The sequence below is a fragment of the Acipenser ruthenus genome, chromosome 3 (genome assembly GCF_902713425.1).
Source record: "Acipenser ruthenus chromosome 3, fAciRut3.2 maternal haplotype, whole genome shotgun sequence".
Classification (NCBI taxonomy): Eukaryota; Metazoa; Chordata; class Actinopteri; order Acipenseriformes; family Acipenseridae; genus Acipenser; species Acipenser ruthenus.
Genome location: NC_081191.1, coordinates 43891422 through 43918919, shown reverse-complemented (window position 1 = coordinate 43918919; position 27498 = coordinate 43891422). Strand labels below are relative to the sequence as shown.

Below are 27498 nucleotides of genomic sequence, written 5' to 3'. Positions count from 1 at the left end.
ATATATATATATATATATATATATATATTTTTTTTTTTTTTTTAATACATTCGGTAGACACATTTGTGTAGTTAAAAAAACAAAATTATAATACAAGGCTGTTGTTTAAAATGCTGTAGTTCTGATTCAGATTAACTTTTACCTGTTTTTCACAGACATTCATGCAGCGAATTATTAACATTCACAACAAGATGAGCTGCTTTACTATGCTACCCCCAGTTTTACCTTTAATATATATATATATATATATATATATATATATATATATATATATATATATATATATATATATACACACAGTGCCTATAGAAAGTCTACACCCCTTGAACTTTTTTCACATTTTATTGTGTCAGTGCCTCAGAGTGTCATGCATTTAAATGAGGATTTTTTCCACTTATCTACACACCATACTCCATACTGTTAAGGGGAAAAAAAGTTTTTATTGAGAAAAAAATTATATATTAAAAATACAAAACTGGAAGATCATAATTGGATAAGTCTCCACCCCACTGAGTTAATACTTGGTGGAAGCACCTTTGGCAGCAATTACAGCTGTGAGTCTGTTGGGATAGGTCTTTACCAACTTTGCACACCTAGATTTGGCAATATTTGACCATTCTTCTTTAAAAAACTGTTAAAGCTCTGTCAAGTTCCTTGGGGAGCGTTGATGGACAGCAATCTTCAAGTAATGCCACAAATTTTCTATTGGATTTAGGTTGGGGCTCTAACTGGGCCACTCAAGGACATTTACCTTTTTTTTCCTTAGCCACTCCAGTGTAGATTTGGCTGTGTGCTTTGGGTCGTTGTCATGCTGAAAGATGAACTTCCGTCCCAGTTTCAGCTTTCTTGCAGAGGGCAGCAGGTTTTCCTCAAGGACTTCTCTGTACTTTGCTCCATTCATTTCCCCTTCTATCCTGACAAGTGCCCCAACCCCTGCCGATGAGAAACATCCCCATAACATGATGCTGCCACCACCATGCTTCACAGTAGGGATGGTGTTCATTGGGTGATGCGCTGTGTTGGGTTTGTGCCAAACATAACGCTTTGAATTTAGGCCAAAAAGTTCCATTTTAGTTTTGTCAGACCACAAAACTTTTTGCCACATGGCTACAGAATCTCTTGAGTGTTTTTGCATACTTCAAATGGGATTCAAGGTGGTCTTTCTTGAGTAACATACAAGCCAGATTTGTGGAGTGCTTGGGATATTGTTGTCACATGCACACTTTGACCAGGCTTGGCCATAAAAGTCTGTAGCTCTTGCAAAGTTGCCATTAACCTCTTGGTAGCCTCTTTGATCAGTCTCCTTCTTGCTCAGTCATCCAGTTTGGAGGGACGGCCTGATCTAGGCAGGGTCTTGGTGGTGCCATACACCTTCCACTTCTTAATAATCGTCTTGACCGTGCTCCAAGGGATATTCAAGGCCTTTGATATTTTTTATACCCATTCCCTGATCTGTGCCTTTCAACAACTTTGTCCTGGAGTTCTTTTGAAAGCGCCTGGTTGAGTCTTTGCTTTGAAATGTAATACCCAACAGAGGGAACCTACAGGAACTGCTGAATTTATCCTGAAATCATGTGAATCACTACAATTTAACACAGGTGGAGGCCACTTAACTTGGTGTGTGATTTTGAAGGTGATTGGTTACACCTGAGCTAGTTTAGGATTGCTATTACAAGGGGGGTTGACACTTATCAAACCAAGCTATTTCAGTTTTTATTTTTAATTAATTTTCTACAAATTTCTAGAATATTTTTTTCACTTGGAAGTTGTGGGGTAGGATGTGTAGATCAATGAAAAAAAACTATTTTAATGCATTTTAATTCCAGGCTATAATGCAACAAAAGGTGAACATTTTGAAAGGTGGTGTAAACTTTCTATAGGCACTGTATATATAATTAGGAATGCACCTAATCCAAGTTTTTGGGATTCAGCCGAATACCAAATCCATCTCAAAAGATTCGTCCAAATACCGAACCGAGTACCGAATCTACAAAAACTGTCAAGAAAACTGAAGGAAACTGTTGAATGAAAAACAGACTGGCAGCTACTAAGGGATGCACACAATCTATTGTTTTGAGCCTTTTAGTTAATAGCATTTTTATTACCGGATGGAAATATATCCCTGATTTCAGTTTGAAAAGTACACAATTTACCCCTAGCCCCCTCCCCCCACAACAGAAACGTCAAAATACAGAACCGTTTACTTTACCTTTACAAGAAAGGAGAGCTGCATCTTTGCCATAACCCACTACTTTTTTAATGATGTTTCAATATATTTCGGACCCATTAGCATCACATGTTTCAAATTAATTAGTTCGAGCCTCACTGTGAGTGAAAAAGATTAATAGTCTCAAGAGCAAGGTGCTCAACAGAAACGCATCTCAGCATGTACCTGAGAAAGACAGCATTGGGCAGTGGAAACAGCTGTATTTTGTATGGGTTCTTGTCAGGAGGTGAGTGGTGTGGGTGAAGCATGCAAATGTCCAGGCAGTATTTCAATAGCAAAGCAGTCTGTATTTATAATCTGCCCGCATATCAGCAGTGGTATAGTGGAAGTCAATGCGACGAGTTGCAGTCCCGAAATAATAACACATTTCTTATTTACAAATACAATCCTTTATCCCAACGTCTACCTTTGTGCACAGAAACAAGTGCTCCAGGAACGGTGGGTGCTGGGGAGTGCTGTGAAGTGCTCATATTCCTTCACTCTTCCGAGACAGATAGGTGCGGCACGCAGGGCATTCATGGTGCGATACCACTAGTCTGCACCCAGACACATAGGAGCGGTATGCACTACGCGACTGACTTTTCGTATAATATAGAAAAATTGAATGGTACAGTACAGTAATTGTCAGTACCACACCGTAGGCTATGTACTCTAATATAATTTACATTATGACCAAAAAGTTTTGCATCACCTAGTAGAATATTAGGATGCAGACATTAAAAAAAAAACTACATGAACATAATTTCAATGTTTTATTTAACATCATGCAATCTAAGAAACTACAAAATGGTATCTCAAAAGTCTACAATAGTAGTACAGTATTTTATGTTAGATTTCGAAATGTCACATTTTTCAATTTTTGGAAAACTACAAAGCAATATGTAATTTCAATATGTCAACGTAACTTTATTAATTCTATAGGGCATGATGCAAAACTTTTGGCCATAGCTGTAATGTGTCCCATATAATCTACTAAAAAAAAAAACACTGCTTTGTTTTTCAACATTGTTTCTCTGTCATGAATATGCAGGTGTATGAAATGAGCGATCTGAGATTAGCAAAGAAACATACAATACATTGCTGACAGCAAGTAGCCTACTACTAAAGTGTTTGAAAATATCCTTTTACAGCCAGTTATTCAGTAAAAATAGGAGGTATGACACAGGCCCGGTTTTTGGGATGGAACCGCATAACAGTCTCGCATTTTGATTGGTCCATGTCTGTCACATGAATATGTCGTCACACGAGTGGAAAAGCTTGCAGGCATTTTTAACATTGTGATCAGAGAGAGAGAGTGATCTGCTTTCCACAACCTTACCATTAAAATATAATGTGGTATTACGCTGTACTGATATAACAAACTATGGGTAATTACTTTATATGAATTATCATGTTATGCACGATTGTAAGAATTTCTGTGGTGGTGTACTTTTTTCTTTCAAGTAGCATATGTCTATAATCGTTTTTGCGATATATTTTAATATAAAATGTATACACTATTGCAGTTTTGTTAGAGGATACATTAGTTTATCTCTAATGTAATCACAGTTTTACATATAGACTGCCCCTGTTTTCATTTACATTGCAAATTCTGGGCCGCTTTGCTTTTCAGATAATGTCCCAAATTCTGGGCCGCTTTGGTTTTTAGACAGTCGTTTTCCTTTATTAAAGGCTAATATTAAAACACATTTTTGGGAAGGAACATGGTATTCTGAAAAAAGGACATCTCGTTTTCTTATGTAACGTCCATCAATATATTGTAGTGTTTCAGGTTCTTTTTGGACAGAAATGAGACTGCAACTGTGAGTAGATGAAGGCCGTTTATTTTGACAATAATTAAATAATCACAAAATAAAATCATAAAGTGAGGGAAAGGAGACTGAGAGTCAAAAGTGAAAATAAATGATTGTAGTAATTTTTCTTTTACCCTACCCTTCCCAGTCTTTTTCCCCGCCCCTCTTTTGCTCAAAACCTGCACTCCAATTCCCCTCCACACACGTGTACCACCATGCAACCCCGGCACGCACACACCACCATGCAACCCCTGCACGCACACACCACCATGCAACCCCTGCACGCACACACCACCATGAAACCCCTGCACGCACACACCACCATGCAACCCCTGCACGCACACACCACCATGCAACCCCTACATGCACACACCACCATGCAACCCCTACATGCACACACCACCATGCAACCCCTGCACACAGACACCACCATGCAACCCCTGCACGCACACACCACCATGCAACCCCTGCACGCACACACCACCATGCAACCCCTACATGCACACACCACCATGCAACCCCTACATGCACACACCACCATGCAACCCCTGCACGCAGACACCACCATGCAACCCCTGCACGCACACACCACCATGCAACCCCTGCAAGCACACACCAGCATGCAACCCCTACATGTACACACCACCATGCAACCCCTACATGCACACACCACCATGCAATCCCTGCACTCAGACACCACCATGCAGCACCTACAACCACCGTTCGAAGGGTTCTAGACCAGCCTGAATGTAACATGCCCAGTTTTGTAGCAATTCTTTGCAAAAAATATTTTCAGGGCGTTCAGGGTGTTCAGCCTCATTCATGTCTATGGCAGGGTTCAAAAACACATTTCAGGCATATCTCTTGAACCCGAGCACATAGAACCACCATTCAAAGTGATATAGACTCAGGGGAGCACCCCAAACCACCCCCTAAAACGGTGTGGTGGTTCACCCAAAAACTCATGTCAAGACGAAAAAATTCACTTTGCCAAGACGTCCTGGCATCTGAACCATGAAAATGGTGACTCCTTGTGCGGTGTCCCATGGGGCCCCGCCGCAAAAAAAAAATCAAGTTCCTAACCCCCACAGAACCCGAGATACGCCCTGTCAAAAATGTCCAAAAACTACCCTTTTCGGGGTCATATCTCCATGACCCCGGGGCCTAGAAACCGGGTTGAACTTCCTAGGGTCATTTCTGGGGGCCCTCTTTCACAGGGAGCCATCCGTTTTCAAATGCTACATTTTCAACAAATTTACACATTTTCAGCATGATGGCATGTCAAGGTTGCATTTCCAATAGCTTTTGAGCTCCAGGTTGGCAAAAAAAAAGTCTAAACTGGAGTCCTTTTTAGCTGGGGACACGTCGCTTGGAGAGATCAACAGGGGCCCCGAGGTGGACCTCCGTACCGATTTTCAAGTCTCGGGGAACGCAACCACTTAGCAACTTGCAAATTGGTACTGCAATTTAAAGGCCTGTAGTGTCAGACTGGTAGTCCCTAACTGATTCAAGTGTTTTTGGAATGATTCCTGCAAAGACTGATTTATAAGAAAAAAGAGAGATTGACAAACAGCATTTTGCTTTATATGCAGAAACGGGCAACTACAAGAGGGTGTCAATCAAGCTGTGAATGTCCTAGGAGGCTACAGAGTACCTCTGGGTATGAATCCAGATGCTCGCAGTACCTGTTCTTAGATGTCTGAAACCACTGTATCACTGTATAACTGTATACCCTATAAATATCACTTTTCATTATGTATTTGAGGAACACAACCAATTACAAATTTCATTTGAATTGCTGTGCTATCAGAATATCAGTGTATAACTTTGCTGGGTATTGCAGTGTATGTTGGGTATCAAAAGGCCTTCACTTTTACAAAAGGCTGTCAAAATTTAAAAAAGGCCGTCAAAGTTACAAAGAAATAGGTGTGCTCCTAACCCAATACTTGTCTTTTTAATTCTGTGCATCCAAATACTTGTAGTTAAAAGTTTTAAGAATTAAGCCTACTGTTTGTTGTTCTGTCCTAAACCAGCAGTTTGTCACCCAAATTTCTGAAATAAACGGGGGGGTGGGGGGGGGGGGGGGGGGGGGTCATCAGATTATTCTCCATTTTATTGTAACTGAGGTACCGTTCAGTTGAGCGAAAATTGTAAAGGGGTACTCAAGCTGAAACCTCCATATAGAAGGGGTACAGTTTAAAAAAAAGGTTGAAAACTCCTGACCTACAGTATAAACTATCAGGAATAGATAAGGGAAATGTTGACTAATACAATACAATAGGATTTACTTGAAGTTGTTGAAGGGCACTGGTCTCTTAAATCCAGAAGTTCTGATAAACCCCTACGCCTCACTATATATTGATGGACATTACATAAGCAAATGAGATGTCCTTTTTTTTTTTTTTTTTTTTTTTTGGTATACCATGTTCCTAAATGTTTTCTGGGGAGAGTAAAAAATACATTAACTTTGATTCATGTACTTTGATTCATGTACATGTAAATGAATTAACGGTCCAGTTTATGGTAAACTGTGCATGCATGACTTAGAAACTCGGCTGTCAGTTAAGCAGAATATCTCAAAAACTGGCCTGAATTCGAAAATGCAGAATTTGGGATGTTATCTAAAAACCAGAGCAGCCCAAAAATTGGGATGTTATCACAGCGGCCCAGAATTTGGGACGTTATCTGCAAACCAAATCGGCCCAGAATTTGGGATGTTATCTAAAAACCAAAGCGGGCCAGAATTTGGGACGTGAATGAAAACATGAGCAGTCTTTATGTACAACTGTGATTACATTAGATCTAAACTAATACATCCTCTAACAAAACTGTAATAGTGTGGAAGACATATATTTGATATTAAAATATATCGTGTAAACGATTATAGATATATGCTACTTGAAAGAAAAAAGTACACCATTACAGAAAGCCAATTCTTACATTTGTGCATAACATGATAATTCATATAAAGTAATTACCCATAGTTTGTTATATCAGTACAGCATAATACCACATTATATTTTAATGGTAAGGTTGTGGAAAGCAGATCACTCTCTCTGATCACAATGTTAAAAATGCCTGCAAGCTTTTCTGCTCGTGTGACGACATATTCATGTGGCAGACGTGGACCAATCAAAACGCGAGACTGTTAAGCGGTTCCATCCCAAAAACCGGGCCTGTGTCATACCTCAAAAATAGTAGTGAACTACAGAAATGATAAAAAAAGGCAAACGTGATAACATTATCAAATTGGCTACAAGAAGGATGCTTATCAGGGGTGATGTATAAAATAATGACTTGCTTGTCCTTGTAGGAAATATTGGAGTGATCAAACACTTCAGGGTGCTTGGATACCTTGGTAGACAACAGTTTAATTCATGATTTTTCCTGGCAAGCACGTGTTGTCAGCACTTGGCTGTAATTGGTTAATCCACCGACGGTACCGCGCGGTAGTCAGAAAAAAACGCTCTGGTTTTTCGATTGGAGCTGCTGGACTAGCGGTAGTATCCCACGATGATCCGTCCAACACTATAAGAAAGCAATACCAGCAATACAGACGGTAAACTGCCTCGTGTGCCACGCTCTGTTGCGCTGCTCTGCACCTCGCCGCGCCTGTCTGTCCCGGGCAATATTCTATAAAGAACTGTTCTTATTTACTAAACTACTGAGGGTTCCAAATAGAACCATCAGGGTTTCAATAGCGCGTTGCGTCAAAGTGTCATAAATATATATTTTTTACAATACAATACATCCTGTGGAGACATTTACACTGAATGCGTCGCTTAAAACCGACAGCATCAAAAATAGACCTTGTCCTACTTTTCTGTGCACGTCGGGCATAAATTTGTCTGTCTAACCAATCACACTCCAGCTCTCGCCCACTCGTCGGTATGACAACAAACATAAACAGGTAGCCCATTAACACAGAGATCGACCTAATGAAAATGAGTGATTTAAAACAGTAATATTAACGAAATGAAGTGTCCTTAAAGATAACGGAAACAAATAAAGCTAAAGTAAAGAAAACAAGAAAACTTTCAAGGATTTTTAACACAAAATGAGACCCAACGTGTTAAAAAAAATACCTCCATCAGCATTAAATGAATACATGTATACATATAATGTATATAATCTTCATGTTTATGTATATTTCACATTATTTAATTTTAGGACAGACAGTAAATACATAAATGTCCAGTCATCAAAATGCTTACTACTGTACTTATTTGTGGAGAACAGCATGAGTATAGAGCCCTGTGTTTCAAACTTTAAACTGAATAGTTAAAATAAAATTTAGTTTTTTAAGATTAAGAACTTCAACCGTAGCCTACATATTAAACATATGCAACACATTAATGGTTCTGTTCTGGTTAAAGTGCTTTAGCGAACCACAAGTAAAGTACTATACTGTTGCTTGTTTCGCTTATTTTGTCTTGTGATTCAGATGTAGTTAAAAACCGATGGAAGAGCTTGCGCAGCCAGTAAGAAATATAAAATCATGGACATACATGCTGCAAATGGAGTTTTTGGAGCAGCATTTGGAAATGAAAAGGTAGAGAAACATAAACAGTCAGCAGTAGGGTATTATTATTATTATTACACCATGTAACAATTTTCTTTTTTTTTTTTTGGTTCCTGGGTAGTAAGTGTTATTTCCTAATTGCTTATACCTCAAAAGTATAGAAAATGGCTATTATTCCCCACAAACTTTGCTTTTGTGACCAGGACAGTGATATTTTGAAATTTACCTATTTCCAATGAGAAAACGGGCGAATTTGTGTCTTTTTGTTCACATAAAGTCAGAAAAAAACAACATATGAATCCAAATTAACATGTATTTATACTAAAGTAATACAAAAATGACTACAAAAGATTTAGAAGTGAGTAGTTTTTCGAGATTTACGATTATACTGTAAATCACTTTCACAAATCAGCCCCCAAATGTAGTCTCCCATCATGTTCTCGTTATACTGTCCTTGGTAGCGGCGTTCAAAGTCCAGTATATCCTGGTGGAAGCGCTCGCCTTGCTCCTCCGAGTACGCTCCCATGTTCTCCTTGAATTTATCAAGATGAGCATCAAGGATATGGACTTTGAGGGACATCCTACAACCCATTGTGCCGTAGTTCTTCACCAGAGTCTCAACCAGCTCCACATAGTTTTCGGCCTTGTGATTGCCCAGGAAGCCCCGAACCACTGCGACAAAGCTGTTCCAAGCCGCTTTCTCCTTACTAGTGAGCTTCTTGGGGAATTCATTGCACTCCAGGATCTTCTTTATCTGTGGTCCAACGAAGACACCGGCTTTGACCTTTGCCTCAGACAGCTTAGGGAAGAAGTCTTGAAGGGACTTGAAGGCTGCCAACTCCTTACCTAGAGCTCTGACAAATTGTTTCATAAGGCCCAATTTGATGTGCAGTGGTGGCATCAGCACCTTCCGGGGGTCCACCAGTGGCTCCCACTTGACGTTATTCCTCCCCACAGAGAACTCGGTCCGCTGTGGCCAGTCCCGCCTGTGGTAGTGCGCCTTGGTGTCCCTGCTGTCCCAAAGGCAAAGATAGCAGGGAAACTTGGTAAAACCTCCTTGGAGACCCATCAGGAATGCCACCATTTTGAAGTCTCCTATGACCTTGATGCCATCTCAGAAAAATGCAGATATGTATCCACTTAGGCAGCTGGAACTAAACTGAACTGGTGGGCTTAAGGCCCCTGTATTTATACTACTATTTATATTACTGGAAAGTTCTAGAAGTTACTCCAAGTTTACTCAGCACTGAATCTATCTGGAATGTTCTGGTCACAAAAGCAAAGTTTGTGGGAAATAATAGCCATTTTCTACACTTTTGAGGCAAAAGCAATTAGGAAATAACAAAAAAAAAAAAAATTTGTTACACGGTGTAATACATCTCGACTTCTTGTGCATCACAGGGTTGCCGTTCCTTGCGTTCTAATTATCTGAACGCCTTTGGTGTGAAAGCAAATTTGACAGTGTCAAAATACACTAGACGCTAATGCTTCAACGTGACACGCTCAGTGTGAAAAGACCTTTAGGGTCTCACATATATGGTTCTAATGATTCTATAGGACATACAGTATATGTAAGACCTTGCAATCCATTTTTATTTTTCGCTTCATGAGGTTAAGCTCCAGGACAGGGAATAGGTGGCTTGCTGTCTAAAGCCTTGTTTATTTTCTCAGATCTGAGTTCAAATGACACACAGGTAAGCTAAAGGACCAGGAGGGCTAAGTGGTCTCACGCCTCCTGAGGGGGGCTAAGTGGTCTCACAAGCCCAGGTTGAGGGGCCTGTACCTGCACCATATAGACAGACGGACAGAGGGCTGCCTTCTCCAGTTCTGTCAGCCCCTCAACCCTTCAACAGATACTGTAACCACCCCCTTTTACAATGCTAAAACCAGTTGGATAGTATGGTAAATGTTAGTGGACTATGGTTAACTATGGCAAGCTTTATGATGTACCATACAGGAATTCTCCCTTGTTCTAGGGGTTGTCATTGCTTGTACCTTGGATTCAAATTGCATGCCGAATACACTCTGCATGAAGCAATAAAGTGAGATTCTACCCTGCTAATAATGTGGCAGGGTGCCCCTCCCCTGTGTGTATTTTTGTGTTTTATGTTTTATGTTGTGTGTATGTATTGGTGCACAGAGTGTGGGTTATGTAGCACAGGTGATTTAAAATGTATATTTGTATTTAGGCACAGGGATTTTATAATCACTTCACGTGCAGATTAAAATAGGTATTTGTGTGGGGGCACGGGGAGTGCACAATTAGTCCACATGCAAACTGTGACGAGATTCAAGTGAATGACTGATTAGCAATTGAGTCTCGGCACAGCTGCATAAAAGAGTGAGTGCTTCACGCACACAGGTTGGTGTGTGCGCAGTGAAGAACAGGAGAAAGAGAAATAAAAACAAAGACGATTAAAATAACAAATGCTACTCATGCTGGAAGGACCAGCATGATACTTGTTTGTGGTTCGTCCACGGTCTGTTTTGTCTCTCTGTTTATTTTGGCCAATGTGCTGTTTGTTTTGTTCAGTGTTTTGTGTTTTGTTTAAATGCTTTATTTGTTCATTTAATAAACCGGCGCAAACAGCGCATTCACTGCACAACTCTGTATCATTCAGTTCCTGTTCTGACATCACCACACAAGGACTCTTTTTCCAATAGAACTATTTTTAAGGTTTAGAATAACTTTCTTTATTTGTGCTATTTAATATATTACAAAAGATAGTCAGTTACGACAGGACCTGTTTATATTTTCATGTGTGTTCAGCATCTGTTTTGAGGATGTACTGCGGTCTTGGAGACGTCTTCCAAAGAGGGTGTTACCCTAGACACGCTATGTCAACCTCTCCCAGGCACTGATGGACTCCAGAGCCTGCCTGTCTTGCATGGAGGAGTTTGGCACAGGTCATTCATTCGCTGTTAAAGGTTCACTAATGTGCCAGCAGTGGTTTCTCACATTGTACCCACTGCACGCTGCCATTGCCTTGCTGATTTCTGAAAATGTGAAAAGACAAATGTTGATTTGGATCTGGAAAATGATGTTGGTTCCAATCTTTGAAGGAAGTTGAACTATGTTCAAATCAGTCTGCCCTAAAGCAAGCAGTGGAGAGTGCAATTATCCCCCTGCACGTACATGTGACAGGGCTGCCAATACAGCGCTGGACAGACAGTGAGGGCTTACTGCTGGATTCAGGAGAGACACTTACCCGTTATATTCTGAGAAATAAATCCTGCAAGCTCTTCCAAGGATTGAAAGAAAACAGAAACATCAAACTCAAGGTTTCCAAATCAAGAAGTAAACCTTTAACATCTGGGCTTTAAAGCACAGGGCAAACAAATAGTACAAAAACAATACTGCATAGATAATTTATAATTTTAATTACTAGGAGCATCTGGATAAGCCTGGAGATTGAACTGTCCTCTCACTCTGCGATGTATGGGACACTGACAGCGGGTAGCATGCTTGTACTGTGGGTGGATGGGTGTGGGGTTTCTGGGCCATACCAGCATCCGGGGGTAAAAGAGGACATCAGTCTCCAGGCTGCCAGTCCCATAACATACTGAATTAAACCTCAGTTAGTTGGTTGAAATATTCAATATTTCTTTAGAAATTGATTACTAAAAAGAGTCGCCTTACTTACATGTACCCTTGTATTACACTTCCAAGTATGGTTGAAGCTAATCTTCTGACAAAATACATATTTTAAATTGCAATGGTTTGTTTTTTAAACCTTCCTGAAAGCAGAACGACTTCCAAGCTTGTCAGTGCACCAGTGATACTCCAGTGATGTTCAGAACTACAGTGTCTGTTTGTTGCTAAATAGCTATCACTGTGTGAAGTGAAGCCCTTGTGTTGAGGATTGGGCTGGGATACGTGCTGGTTCTGAATGCGAAAATAAACAAAAGACATAACCATTGAGCAACTAAGACTATGGGTCTGAGTTTAAAGTTAAAGCCTTTTACATTGAAGTGTAAATTACTACATTAACTAAACACCTAGCTCACTTAAAATTACCTAAATTAATAAATGTTGCTGTGTTCTACTCATGTAACTTTAATAGGTGTTTTTTTTCCTTTTGAAAAAAACTTTGAAGTAAAGACTTTGAGAATCAGCCACATTGTTTCCTTCAAAAATTAATTCATGGAAAATAGGTAAGGTGTTATTGATTATTAACAAGGACCAGCAGATTATTTTTATATCAGTTTAATCGTAGTAGAGGCATTATCTATTTCCCTTTATTACATGATTTAGAACACACTGGATATGTTTACAGTAAAAAAAAAAGCTTTATTATGTCATAAAGTTACAGTTTTCCCTGATTTTTAGCATGGCAAAAATCGGATTATAAATGGTGTTTACAATCAGTTTTAAAATGGAGTGTAGAGCTAGATTTAAAATTGCGTTTACAACCAGATTTTTACACGAGAACGAGGAAACAGAACAGTAAGTTATAATCAGTTCTCAAAAAGCTTTTGGAAATGTTTGTATAATTCTATACAGTAATTGGAGTTGTGTCCTCCAACTCCAAGATTGGTATTCACTTTAAACAACTTGACATTAAATTAAAACTACATGCATTTTTTTAAATCACAGGATTGAACAAGAATGAAATCCATGATTCTTTTTTCTGCTCTGGTTTCTGGTTGTTTAAAATTCCTTAGCAACAACTGCTAGAGGTAACGTTGAAATGACCTTACAATAATATATCTTTTTTAAAACTTTATGGTAATTTGTGTTGGCCCCGCCCAGTCCTCCAAGGTTCTGCGGCTGAATGTGTTAACTTTGCAAGAGCAGGGTGATGCATTATCTTTTTAAACTGCACCCAAAAATCAGTGCACTGTATCGGAGTAAGGGAAAACCTGCAGGCATTGATTGTAAACATTTTTTTGTTTGTTTTATAACTATCAGACCCAATAAATATTCCCTTTAACTAGTACCCTAGTGGGGCAAGGCCTGCTTCCTAAGTGCATGACCTATAGAAGAATTTGCATTTGTTTGAGCATTTTACAAGAACACATCATTCAATCATTGAGAATCTAGTTCTAGTGGAAAATAAGTTGGTGCAGTGACTTTAGTATTCAGCTTCAGAAACAGACCAATCGAAATCTTTTACAAATGAGTATACAACAAATGGCATTGTAAGAAGGATTTGCATATATATATATATATATATATATATATATATATATATATATATATATATATATATATCCTACAAACAGTTCACTAATTGATTCCATGACCTGGAAGCATTTTATAATATCGTTCTTTACTATCCATCTTTCTGGGACGTTTGCTTCAATCATACGTGATCCTTAAAGGGGGATGCTGTAGGTCGGGGGTAATGAGAGTTAACAGAGGATGTTGTTCCACAGGACGACCCGAACGCACAGAACAAATTGGAGGACCCAGTGAATGTGTCTCCCAAGGAGGACGACGCACTCAACATCCAGAACTCCCTGACACCCAAACACGAAAACAACAAGTCAGCTGAGTGTGAGGAGAACTCCGAGGTAAACTCTCTTCAGAACAACATGATGTAAATGCACAACAGTGACAGCATACAAACTGCAGCACCACAGACTTTTTACAACGGTACAAACTCGTCTTTTTATGTTTCACCCCCCATCCCCCTCCCCCTCCCCCTCCCCCTCCCCAAGCCTTACTAATTTAATGGCATGCATTAGTGTATTTTATATACATTTTTAAAAACAAAAAGAATTACAGAAGTTTGATGTTTGTTTGACTAATTCAGTGAGTATCTATAAAAATATATAGTATATATGAAAAAAGCAAACTTGCTCGGAGTGATAAAAAAAAAACGTGTCTTTGTTTTTATTGATGTGATTTCTAATCCTTTGATGTATTTCAATTTTTTTGTAATTTTTTGGGAATACAAAAACAAACGAAAAAAAATCAAGGCAGTTATGAAATAAAACTTTTTTAACATTAAAAGCTTGAGCCCACTCGTTCCTGCTTTTATCTTTCCACCCTCTCCCTCTCTCTCAGTGCCTGCATACATGGCTTCAGTGCACTTTCTTCACTCTTTCCTCTTTCTGTTCTGTGAACACAAATGCCAGAGAAGATATCCTTGTCTTTGCCTGCAGCTGTATGTTAAATATGCTGGTAGTTTGGACAAGGGGTGTGCTGATACTCAGATTCTCTAATTAATTCCCTTTAACATATTTTAAAGTGATTGAAGCTAACAAAATAAATGCAAGACTTTCTGAAGCGAGACCTGAAAAGAGAGATTTCTTTAAATTTGTGTAGTACCAGATACCATGTTTTTAAAATGAAAATACATGTTTGCTAAAACATAGACTATTTTCAAAAACACACATTTCAGACCTAATTAGTGAATAGATGTACATAACACAGAACATTTTTGAAATTATTTTGTCAGTTACAAGAATTTTAAGTGGTCAGGCATTAATTAAAATGGAATAAAACCTTAATACGCCTACATTAAGTACCAATCAATAACAATCTGTATTGTCCAAGCAATGCTGAAATGATACTTGATTTATGTAACTAGATTCTGTTTCTTGTACAAAACACATTTTCCCCTGTCTGGCAACACAGAGTGTACTGGGCATTATATACTTGTGAAGAACACCAAGGACAAGTCACTTTTCAAAACAAATGTTAGAATCATGTCTAACTTCCAAGTCCATAAGGTACAGCGGAGTGTAACCATGAACCTGCCCCCCTGCAACACTCTGCTCCTATGTAGGGAATGCCACAGTTCTGTTTGGTATTTCTAACTGATATATTTTTTATGTATGTCCTCTCCAGAACTGACATTTTTCCATTTGCGTAGATTGTTGTAGGGGGACAGTTTAGTGGTTACATGCTGATGTATCAGATGTACTTGGAAAATTATACAAAGTGAACCTAAACAACATTCCATACCCAAGAAAAGTGGCTCATTAAAAACTGAGGGGCTTCAAATGCCATTGTCATAGATTAATGTCCTCTTACATTTTAATGTTTAATGTCCTCTTACATTTTAATGTTTAATGTCCTCTTACATTTTAATGATGTAAGCAGTGGTTCTTGCAGTTACTCAAATATTTTGTTTAAATATATATATTTTTATGGACAGTTTGGTATGGGTGTTAAATATCACTGTTATATTAACCAATGTACGCCTCTAGCTGTTCAGATGCTCTATGTGGTATCCTGTGATGTATTTCTTACCTCCATGGTGGGCAGAGTGTTGCAGGGGGTCAGGTTAATGGTTACACTGTGGTGTATCAGCTGAACTTATAAACATGTTCAAGAGCTATTGTGAGGCAATGGGTAGTGACAGTGCAAATGTGCGGAAAAATATGCAAAAAAACGCAGAAATTGTGAGTAGATATGTGTCAGTACAGCTCAGTGCATGATATGTTTGTATCAGAAAGCACGAATATCCATGGAGTCAATTCGAAAGAGCTGAAAAGACTGACAAAACTTTGCAATGTTTGATATTTATACCTTTGTAAGTAATTGTTGACTCCCCTTCAACCCGACTGGTTTCTGTCCAATAATCGAAGTTGTTCTCTTATTACACACGGCGAGCCTACCACATACGTCCTCTGTGGGAAAGGGGGCGGTGCTCTCTGACCTCATGGTCCGCCACGTGCTACATTCAGCAGGGCACATCCATCTGTTTTTTTTTAATACCTCCCCCCCCCATCTCAGGGTCAGCCCAGTGTAATGAGAGAATTCTAAACTTGGACCATACTGCATTAAAACGACTATAAGCACATTCACACACAATTTAAACATAATGATTAAAAACAACTTAACTATAAAAGATACACATAATGTAAAACTTATAATTAATAACATAATTAATACCTCATGCAGGAAGCCATTACTTCAACATAACATCAAATCAAATCAAATCAAATCACATAACATCACATCACAATGAGACTTCTTATTAGGCCACATTTTCAAAGCCTTAACTCTAGTCTTTAATTAACTCCTACTTTTTGAAGGAGAGAAAACATTTGTTAATTTAACAAAACTAAAACCGAACAACCAAGTTATATATTTCAGGTCACTTTAGTAGTGTGTTTATGATAATTCTGATGACGATATAGCTGCAGGATATGGCGAATCTGTGGAAGACTGTGAAAATGAGCAATCTCAACTGAGCAATACAGACTGTGCTGAGAATCAGGGACTGGTGGCACTGGAAGGTGGCAGGACAGTCCATACTCTTCTGGAAGTGATGCAATGCACGGGTTCGAGTGCACATTATTTGTGTGACTCCCATTCTGCTGGTAACTCTTGTTTTTTTATTGAATTCAAGTCTAATCAGCTCTCCCAAATCCATTTGGGGGTTAGAAATAGGGTTAAGATCTGCAAACTGTTACTAGAACGTTCCACATGGTGTCAGTCTCCTCTCCAGAATTGACAGTTTTATTTCCTACCCCTCTGTGTACTTTTATCAAATTTTACCATTGTAAATTTGCAGCACGGGTGTTTTTGCAGTTTTCCTATGCTTTTCCCATAGTTATACTTTGCATTTACAATAGTTTACCATGGTTTGCCATGTTTTTTTTGTTTTTTTTTAATATGCTTTACCATTCAGGAAGCTCTTTGGGATTTACAATGCTTACCTATGCTTTACCATGCTTCCGCTATACTTTATTACACTTAGCTGTGCTTTTACTGTGGTCACCTTTTATAAAGGACTGGTTGTACAGGGTCCAACACTTTTCTGCGTCCAAAGTATTGCCAGTTAGCAGGCAAACACATTGTACATCAGCCCTAAATGGTGGGTCTAATTTAAGTATATACTGTTTAATATCACAAAAGTTCTCCTGCTGATCAGTGAAGGCTGTAGAGAGACTGAATCCAGCACTGATAGAGAGCTCTTCAATTAACTCTCTACATATTCAAATGAGGCCACTTGAACCTGCAAAGTTAATTCTGCAAGGCTGTTATTATTATACACATAACAATACACTACAATGTATCAGTGCCTGTGAAAATGGGATTGTTTTTCCATTACCTGAGTATATATAGATGGTGGTCAGGTTTGTTACATCAAAATACTATTGTAAATATGGTCCAGCCTATTATGGCAGCAATTTAGAACAAATTGCCCGTCTATATGCAAACCTTTGGTGAGAGCTTTCTCTTCAAATCTGCTACTGAGCTGTATTTTGGATGACTAATTTGCATGCAGTCAATTACAAGTTCTCTAGTGTCAAATTGGATACTCAGTCAAACTTTGATGACCTCATTATTTATGCAGTCAATATCGCTCAACACTATTACAGACCCCACTTACTGTTTTCTTATAAAAAAAAAATTGTACTAAACTAAAATGGTGTAATCAGTGATTAGGAAAACCATAAACACTTAATAATATTGATTATTTGAGTTATCCACAAATACTTTTTATTCGCAGTTTTTTTTTTTTTTTTTTTTGCCATTGCTGTGGAGAGCTCTGAATTCAAAGCCCAGCAAAGCTGCTATTGTGATATCACAGTGCTACAAGCCGGCCATTGAAATATGAAAAATAAATATGCTTTTGAACCCCTCACACTCAGCATAAAGATCTATAAATAAACATTTGGTTGTTTTTTGTTTTTGTTTTTGTTTTTATGGGGGGGGGGGGGGGGGGGGGCTTTGTTACAATTTTAACAATTTGTTAAATCTGTTTTGATCCCACCATTATGAACTAATATACAAAATGTCAGATGAATCTGACAAGGAATTCAGAAGTTAAAATGGGTGACAAGCTCTCATAGAAGCATCCAATCGTTCAGGAAAACAAACAACAAGAAAACACAGAAGCTTGCACACATTTGTTACTGAGAGATTTGTTACTGAAAAAGATTCTTGTTGAAGGGTTTTTGGTTCTACAACTTTTATTATCCATACATCACTTTTACAAAACTCCTGTTGTCCAAACAGGACAGCGGTTGCCAGGCCTGCTCCATTCAATACTCTTCTACTCTACTTAATACTAATAAACAAGTCTGCAAAAACAATGTTCCAACTTCTCATGATAGCATTCCAAAAACATTCTGAGTAAACAATGAAACAAACATTTTCCACATTAAATATTTTTTCACCATTATAATCGACACAAACTTGAAGTCGGCACTAAAGAGCAAATTAATCAAGTGATGTGGTCTATGGCAAAGTCTAGACAACCCCTGAAGTTGCATGCTACAGTCTGCTGGGAGCATACACTCAAAGAAAGGTAAGAACGTTTCTTTATACCCTGTAAAACCTCCAGATTTAGGAGACAGTTCCTTTACTTCACACTGTTATCACTGATTTATCATCAGGATTTACCATATGCACTCCTGGAAAATTTTATCGCAGAGCTAATATTCAATGGTTTCAGAAATTAATTCTGCAATATAGTGCATGCTTAAGGATCACATAATGCCTGCCCTCCAAGCTGCTTTCAGACAAGACAAGAATCCTTCCAAATCGACTCACAGGGAGAAGGAGGGCGTCATTGCATTTAGAGCACAGTACAGTTATGAAGGTCTGGAAAGCAAAAAGTACAAATGCAAAAAGACTGGTGAGGATTTTGTTATGTTAATAAAAGGTCAGAACATGTTTTGTTAGCTTTGGTTATTGCCCCCATTAAAGTGGTTATAGCTAATGGAATGATTGCATTAACTGTAACTCTTGTACATGTCTATTAGCTATCTAAGGTTATTTGTGTAACCTATGTCTGTTTTTCTTATTATTTATCTAACCTATTTTTATTCAATTTTGTTGGTGGCCAAATGAGGCAGGTTGCACTTTCAGTGTTTTAACACAACCTAAAAACTTAGTGGAAACCCAGTTTAAGAAAGCTGTACGATATCAGTAAGTCACGCAAGGCCAAATGGGAACTCAGACACAAACATTGAAATATACTCTCCCGGATAATATTAATTAGGTTATTTTGCATTTGGATTAAGAATTTCTCTGGCTGAAAGAAAACTACATGGAAATGGACACAACCTGAAAGTACTACCAAAATAGTGAGAAAAAGGTGAGACTTATTTTTACATGGAAATTGCCCCATTCATTAGGGGAATCAGCTGGTTGATTATTGACAGGAAAAGAGACTTTATTCTATAGGTAAATTACAACTGTACATGCAATTACTGGCAAAATACAATACACGTAGCTTCGATTTACGATGGTCTCTACAGTAGAGCGAGGTTTTTTTTTTATATATTTGACCCATAATATTGCAGCAATCTCAGTTAACGCAGGCAGGCACATCACACAGGGCGAGGCAATCCACACACTAGCGGAGGGCGGGCACGAACCCGAACCCGGGATCTCTCGCACTAACGCATACCGCTAATACCTCTGTACAAAAGAGCCAGCTCCATCGCAAGGAGCGTGTATTGGGCTCATGTCTTCGTATTTGATTATGTCACCTACCAGCCCCACCGCTGCCTTCCCCCATGCACGCTACACTCTCCCCTACCAGCCTCGGACTTGTTCACCAGGCTACAGTCCGACGAGTGCGTTCTGGGGTACCTGCGTCCACTCTGACACCAATGCAGCGATCCCGGTAAATGCAGGCAGGCGCATCACACAGGGGCGAGGCAATCCACACAGAGGCGGAGGGCGGGCGTATATCGGGCTTATGCCTTCATGTGTGATTACGTCACCTACCAGCCCTGCTGCTGCCTTCCCCCATGCATTCTACAATATTAATGTTATAGTTTATTCCATATGATGTAACTACTACTTGGAACTTTCTGTCTGAAAAAAAAAAATCACCACAATGCACAAGCAGCATCCCCAAATCGCTGTCAGCCATGATGCTAGAACAGAAATGATTTTGCGAAAATTTAAACTGTTCCATTTACACCCAGCCAGCTGAACGTGTCGGAGTCTGCCTGCCTCACGAAATTCCACCTTAACTAACGGTTGGTAAAAATTCAGTATTTAAAACAATTACATGCTTTTTGGGATATTCATTTGTTAAGTGTGTCACAGTCTGAACATTTCATTGGTGACAAGTTTTTGTGGATTTTTAGTCATGTGACCACAAAAATACAGCTATTATTGTATGCAACATGCAACTTTTTCATAAAATATATTATACCTTGGTCCCTCAAATCCTCATGTTTGATTTAAGATTTTAGAGACTTTCTAGCTGCTCGATTTTCCTGTATCTTTGTGTAAATCTTTGTATTTGTTTGGGGGGTATGACGTGCTCTAGGCTGATAACAGGGCACTGACTTTTCCACTTTGAATTATGTATTGTTGGGAAAACAGTGTTTCTGAATTCCTTGGAGTGTCCTGAGTTCAAAGATATCAAATATGTGCACATTTACACACATTTCCAGGCGTTTAGACTGACACCAGGCCTCTTTGACTTTTCTACTTTGAACTATGCAGCCTATAGCACCCACTCTGATTTCATGTGCCTAGTACGCCACCAAAGAATGGATACCCTGGCATAAGTATACATTTTCTGAATCTGCACAAAATAAGAATTTTAGAAACGGGTAACATAACATCCCCATTCAATCGTTTGTTACCCTTAATCATTCTGGAGCCCAAGGTAATGTTGCCGCATGAAGAAAAAACAAGTGTTTTATACAAACTTTGGTTACGTTGGTTTATTTTGAAGGTTTATTTAGTCCTTCCAGTACTCATGTACTGTGTGGTACTTTTCAAAACACTCCTCCAAACAGAGGCCTGGCAAAGAGGGACAGCATGGACAGTAGTACCGTGTGTCCCTCCTTATGCCCTTGCGGGAACATACCCAGCACTATTTTTGAGGACAGGCTTTTCTCCCGGACTGTGGCAGCGTTCGAATACAATGCTGTTCACTAAGATTTGTCACAGTTTCTGCATAGGCATTGCACAATGAGATCTGGACCATGTACATGCCAAGCTTCTTATACCATGCCATGGTCTTCCTTCCTTCCAGCATCTGGTCTGGCCTATCTACGCCTCCCATGAATTTATTGTACTCCAGGACAAACTTTGGCTTGTTTGTGTGTGTGTCCTGACCTCGCACAGGAATTGCTACAGTTGCCTCATCGTGGATGGTGGTGAGGAGGTACACATCTTTTTTGTCAGTGCTGGTTTCGCCATGCCTCTGTTTGTTGGCTACCAATTGATGAGGAAATCCCTTCCTGTTGGGTCTTATTGTACCACAAGCCATTGTTTTCTATAATAAAGATTTTGCTCAAAGAGCACAACCAATTTCCATTCTTTTGTCTTTTCCTTTATTTGAGAGGGGCTCTATGTGGGGTACCCAAATATTGCTGGTATATAGATAGGGTTATTTGAGGTTCTATTCCTCGTTAAACTATAGATGGCATAATTTGAATCACGACCTGGACAGTTAAGTAGAAGAGGTCGCGGCCACCACATACTGCTTAAAGAGAATCCTCCCCTTGAACAGCGTGTCCACAGACATATTTTGGCCAGGTGTATATATTTCTTCAAATGTATGCTTCAGATGGTCTAGAAGTGGCTGTAATTTGAAGAGCCTGTCAAACTGAGGATGGTCCCTCGAGAGAGTCTTAGCATTGTAGTATAAAAACTTTAACAATAACTGGAACCTGTCCCAGCTCACTGTGGAGAGAAAAATTGGCGCAGCATGTATTTGGTTGGTGGACCAATATAAATCCATTCTAGGTGTATCCCCTCATCCCATTAGAAAAGATAAGCCCCAGAACTTTTTCATTTCAGTTGTATTAGTGGGGACCCACTTGTGCACCCTAGAATGTGGCCCCAGGTTGTTCCCATGCTGTGCCTGATATTGCACACCATACAAATTAGTTTGGGTTACCAAATGTGGTTAAGTGACTTGCTCAAGTTCACACAGTGAGTCAGTGGCTGAGCTGGGATTTGCCAGGAGGCTGTGTGCTCCAGTGGTTAAAGAAAAGCAGTAGAAACCCAAATGTATAAATGGGTAGCTGTATGTAAAAAACAAAAAAGTGATATCTTGTAAGTCGCCCTGGATAAGGGCGTCTGCTAAGAAATAAATAATAAATAATACAACACAGTACAGCCTGATTTAAACAGGGCTCGGCCAGCTACAGTAGAGGCATGGAATATAGTCTCAGCAACCATTGCCGACATTATCAAGGCGTGACAGGTTTTATTTTAGTTGTACAGTTATTGTCCTTTTTGGTTGTATGATGCATGTGTGTAAACTTGGGAGAGGTTTTCTGTTTCTGTGTGTTCTGTTTTGTTTTTTTAGTTACTGTTCAATGTATGTAAATGTGATCGTGTATTTCCTTTTTATTGTTAAAATAATAAAGCAAAAAATATTGATCACAAAAAGAAAAGTTAACATTTAAATACAGTGATTTTAATCGCAGTTAAAATGCAGAATTACTTTTTCATACAAAGGGCACACATATGCTGCTGCTACCGTAGTGTAATTAAAGGTGTTGTGGGTGACGTAGTAAGGTATTATTTTTAAAAACAATAACTGCGTTTTATTATAATATATAAATCCATTTTCAATATCGCTCTCTGAAAACGATAGCAGATGTTCATGTTACAACAAAAAATAGATCACAATCTATTTAATTTAAAGTTCATAAATCGAGGTTGTTACACAGGCAAATTATTTACCAGGAATTTATTTTAAAACAAAGCAATTTATTAAACATGCATTCAATCTAATAATATATTCAGAAAAATAAAAACGAGTAATGCAGGATATCAAACAATTAGGCAGGCAATACATTAAAACAATTGCACAGTCAATATTACATTAAACAATGTTACGACTAATAAAACATTAGATAACTAGCAATAATGACATTCAAGTAATTGGTCATAAATAACTTCTATAGATTTCGATGCAAGGGCTTCTCTTCTAATCGCTTAGCTTGAAAACTGTAAATTGCATGCAGTTATGATGGAAACTCCTTCATAGTTTACCATACACAAAACAAGAACTAAAAATGTAGGATTGAGTTCTTTAAATGCAATACCCATTAGTGAAATATCTGATTCCATGTTTTAAGATATTCTCTAGTACTGCAGGCGACATAGTATTACTTACATAAACCAATCTCTAAAATGACTTTACACTGAACACCACAAGTTACCAAAATTACAATATGAACTTTATTTATATGGTAAGATACCTGTTATCTAGTCACACACACATGCGCACACAAAATATCTCGGGAGTGTTATAGGCATTTTTTTGCCTAATGCAGACCCCACTAAAGACTAATAACATTTGTCATTGAATTTTGCAAAGTTTCTTTTAGTATTTCAATACTCATACAGACCCCTACTGTGCCTATCGTATGGGTGTAACCCACCTTTACACATCTATCATCACAGTTGTTAAATGCATTGACTATAACTCTGTATTTTGCTGGTGCACTCTTATGAAAAAGGGCATTGAGCTTGATCATCACCTATAAACTGTAAACGCAGACATGCAGCTCAGCGGCTCTCATCTATGTGTGAGGAGCCTGCAGCCGGCTGCAATCTGCTGTCTTTCTGCAAGTTCTACAGATAAAAGAACTACCCTGAAGGATACCCTGGGATCAGCTCTACTGCCTGTTCTGAGAGGAACACACAGGACTACACAGGGGGCTTGGTTGTGAAGTGAGTTTCAAAGCTGCTCATATTGTAACAAGGGGTACATACAAATAGGCTTGCCTGTTCCTGCATATGCAAGTACAGTACAGTCTCTCTTTCCAACTGGCTGCCGTGATGGACTGAAAACATGCTTCATTTTCTTTGATATTCTTGGCAGTGAGTTTGGGGTAGGCAGGGATTTCACCACCCACAGATCTTGCTAGTCTTCCCATCACTAAATCGGCTCTGATGATTCGGAAGTTCTTTGGATAAAATTGATGACATTTTCTTTGTAAAATTTGAATATTTCAAACAGAAACTTGTCTCCTCTCTCTTTAATAGATGTTTTAAACAAAGTAAAGTGTTTCGCAATGAAGTTGCAACAGCTAAAGTACTAGGGATCATGTAAAAAACCAAGACTGCCTTGAAGCGAGTGTGTGTGCTAGTCAAAAGAAGATCCATGAATTATATGTCTAAGGGCCACTTCTCTATCCACACATTTCCTCCTTCTCAGGAACTCTGTTATCAAACCGCACTTTCTACATGCAGTACATCCTTAGTGAAATCCTGGTAAAGCACAGGTATAAGCAGGGCAAATCACAGCTGTGTATGTATGGTAAACCATGGTAACACATGGTTAAATACAGTAAAAGCTTAGAAAACTTACTGTGGTTCAGTTTTATAAGGCAATATTTAGTGATGGCATTCCCTCACCCTGCCATGCACTATACTTGCCCAGTGAACAAACAGACAGACAGAGTGACAAACAGACACAGAACATTCTCCAATGCTCTCCTCTTGTAGACCCCCTTGTTTCACAGTTACTGTTTAAACCCCGCCCCTTTGTTTGTTTATTTATTATGATTTGTTTATTATGGCGAAAGCCGATAATGTTATTTGTATTTATATTTTAAAAACCTTGTGAGGATAAGTGGCTGATCAGCTACTGATTATTTAACTAGCTGACAGTCACGCATCCTTACTAAACCCGTGCAGACTGTGGCCGTGGGGTAATAAGATAATCAGCAGCTAGTTAACCCCTCGGCCAGAGTATAACCTGCAGCTGTCCGTGCTGGGGAGAGCGTGTACAGAGGAGAGTACGGGAGAGCGAGGAGAGAGCGAAAACTGAACTTAAAATAACTGCTAAGTGTGCTGGTTTACACGAGCACGATACTTATTTATTTATTTCTTTGGCCAACCCGCCTTTTTGTTTGTTGTTTTGTTGTTTGTTTAAATATTTTATTTATTATTTAGTAAATACGCTGAGCGCCGTAGCGTTCAGCTTCACCCGCCCACCATTGTTTTGTTTCTGGTACTTCCTGGTCCGTGACGTAACCACACACGCCACTCAACAGCTGCTCGACCATACTAAAAGAAACAGTATTAGTCCAATGACAAACATTTCGAGTAGAAGACTGAAAACATTGAAAAAGACTTCCAGTCGAAATGCTCGTCGTTTGATTTATTACGCTTCTTTGAGTAAACTGTTCAACTGCAGTGATGAAGATGAACAGGAAGGCTCTTGTTCTGCTGGTTCAGGGGGAATGGTGGCTGCCAGCCAGGCAGGTCTGAATGCACTGAAAGGGTGCATGGTGTGAATTGATTGCAGGTCAGGGTGTCTCTCAGGCCCCATAGCTCATTGTGGCGCAGGGATTACATTCAAACCAGTAACTGGCTGGAGAGAGAAAAAAGAAGGACGCAGGAAAACTCTGCACACACACACACAGGTTGTTTTTTTTAATTTTTTTCCCTTTTTTAGATACACGATGGTGCTCTCTGCTGTTAGTTTTACAAACTGCAGCTTTTTAATTAGTTGTGAACATTGAGGATTCATTAAAGAATCACACACACAAAGAGACACAGAAAGAAAGAAAGAAAGAAAGAAAGAAAGAAAGAAAGAAAGAAAGAAGCCACCACTTATATCAACTTCTAGATTAGTTCAATTACTTTGAAAATGATGTGTGACTGATGCCATTTGCAACAACTTAGAACATATTCAAAACTTTAAATAGTTAGCCCTAATGCTGCGATGCATAATGATGTGTAAATTGAATTTCTTTTCTTTTTCAATTCTTCTGTTTCGTTTAAATACCTCTTTTTCAATTCTTCTGTTTCATTTAAATACCTTTCAATTGAGGCATGCTTGGGTACTTTGTGTATTAAACGTTTCCCAGGGTGCCACTTTGCCGTTGGACCGGTGACAGAAGGAAACAAACGGCTAATTTGCATGTGGTGAAGAGGCTTGGAGGGGGGGTCAGCCACACACACCCACAAGGAGAGGTGATTAGAAAACAAACCACACAGTAGCACACAGAGCCCTCTTTGTTCCCTCTCCTCTTCATTCTTACACCTTCGCCTCCACCACAGTGTGTTTCCATCACACAGCCCTGCCAGCCCATATGATATCTCAGCCAGAATTCTGAAGCCTTTCTGAAGAAATGTAATTCAGAATTTAGGGCGAGCAACACAGAGCGCGATGGTTCCTAGGGAACTTCACATCTATTAACAAAGAGCCAACAATCTAAGGGGTTGTGAGGTCCAAGCAACTTCTGAAAAGGGGAGGAGGTAATCTGTTTTGAACACAAAAATGATTTTACTAAATATTCCTAAATTGATAATTGTTTGGTCTTCAAATGCATATGAAAAATGCTTTAATCAGCAAGCTGTCTCAAAAATGTATTGGTAGCACCCCAATAAATGCAGAAAGATTTGGTATGATATTTGTTTTCACTTTAAAACTCAGAATTGTTTTCTTCTGACTGCCAAGACGTAGGGGACCTCATTAGAAAAATATATACTGTGTGTATATATATATATGTATATACACACAGTATATATATATATATATATATATATATATATATATATATATATATATATATATATATATATATATACTGTATATATACATTTATTTTGTTATAAATATATTCTAGTTATTAAAAAGTGATCAGTTGTGTGCAGTTGAGTTAATATTTTGATAAATACAGTATATACTGTATAAATATACTGTGTGTATATATATATATAAGTTCTCCCAAATTCTAATTCCTTGCATACCAAACTTCTCTGTTTATCAGAAGTGATAGGCAGCACTTTACCATATTATCCTGAATTGTAGCACAATTACCTATGAGCTTAAAAACCAGTTCAAAATAACAGTACACATAAACATCATGTTAACTTGTATTTATATTAAAAACACAATAACGCTGTTACAGGTAGAGGTGTGGTGGACCAATGAAACAAAGAGACTGGAGGGTTGAGGTGCTAAACAGCATTTATATTTAGGGTGAGAACACATACACACTATTTACAATATAAACAAATGGTTTTCAGCCTGTACGACTGCAGGCTCGGGGAGACTCTTATCCTACAGAGCGGTGTTATGACATGCTTATCCAAG

General features: G+C 38.7%; 1 protein-coding gene across 3 annotated transcripts in view; it reads left to right on the top strand.

The window, feature by feature from the left end:
• The window catches only part of LOC117435451 (chondroitin sulfate proteoglycan 5-like), a 79542-nt gene extending 65027 nt beyond the window's left edge, over positions 1–14515 (top strand). Inside the window, exon 5 of one of the 3 annotated variants that reach the window (XM_034058607.3) lies at positions 13922–14515. In XM_034058607.3, the coding sequence (XP_033914498.3) occupies positions 13922–14089 (168 nt within the window). In that variant the 3' untranslated portion in view covers positions 14090–14515. The remainder of the gene's footprint in view (positions 1–13921) is intronic. The other 2 variants (XM_034058606.3, XM_059012978.1) reach the window with 2 other exon arrangements.
• The last annotated feature ends 12983 nt before the right edge of the window (positions 14516–27498 follow it).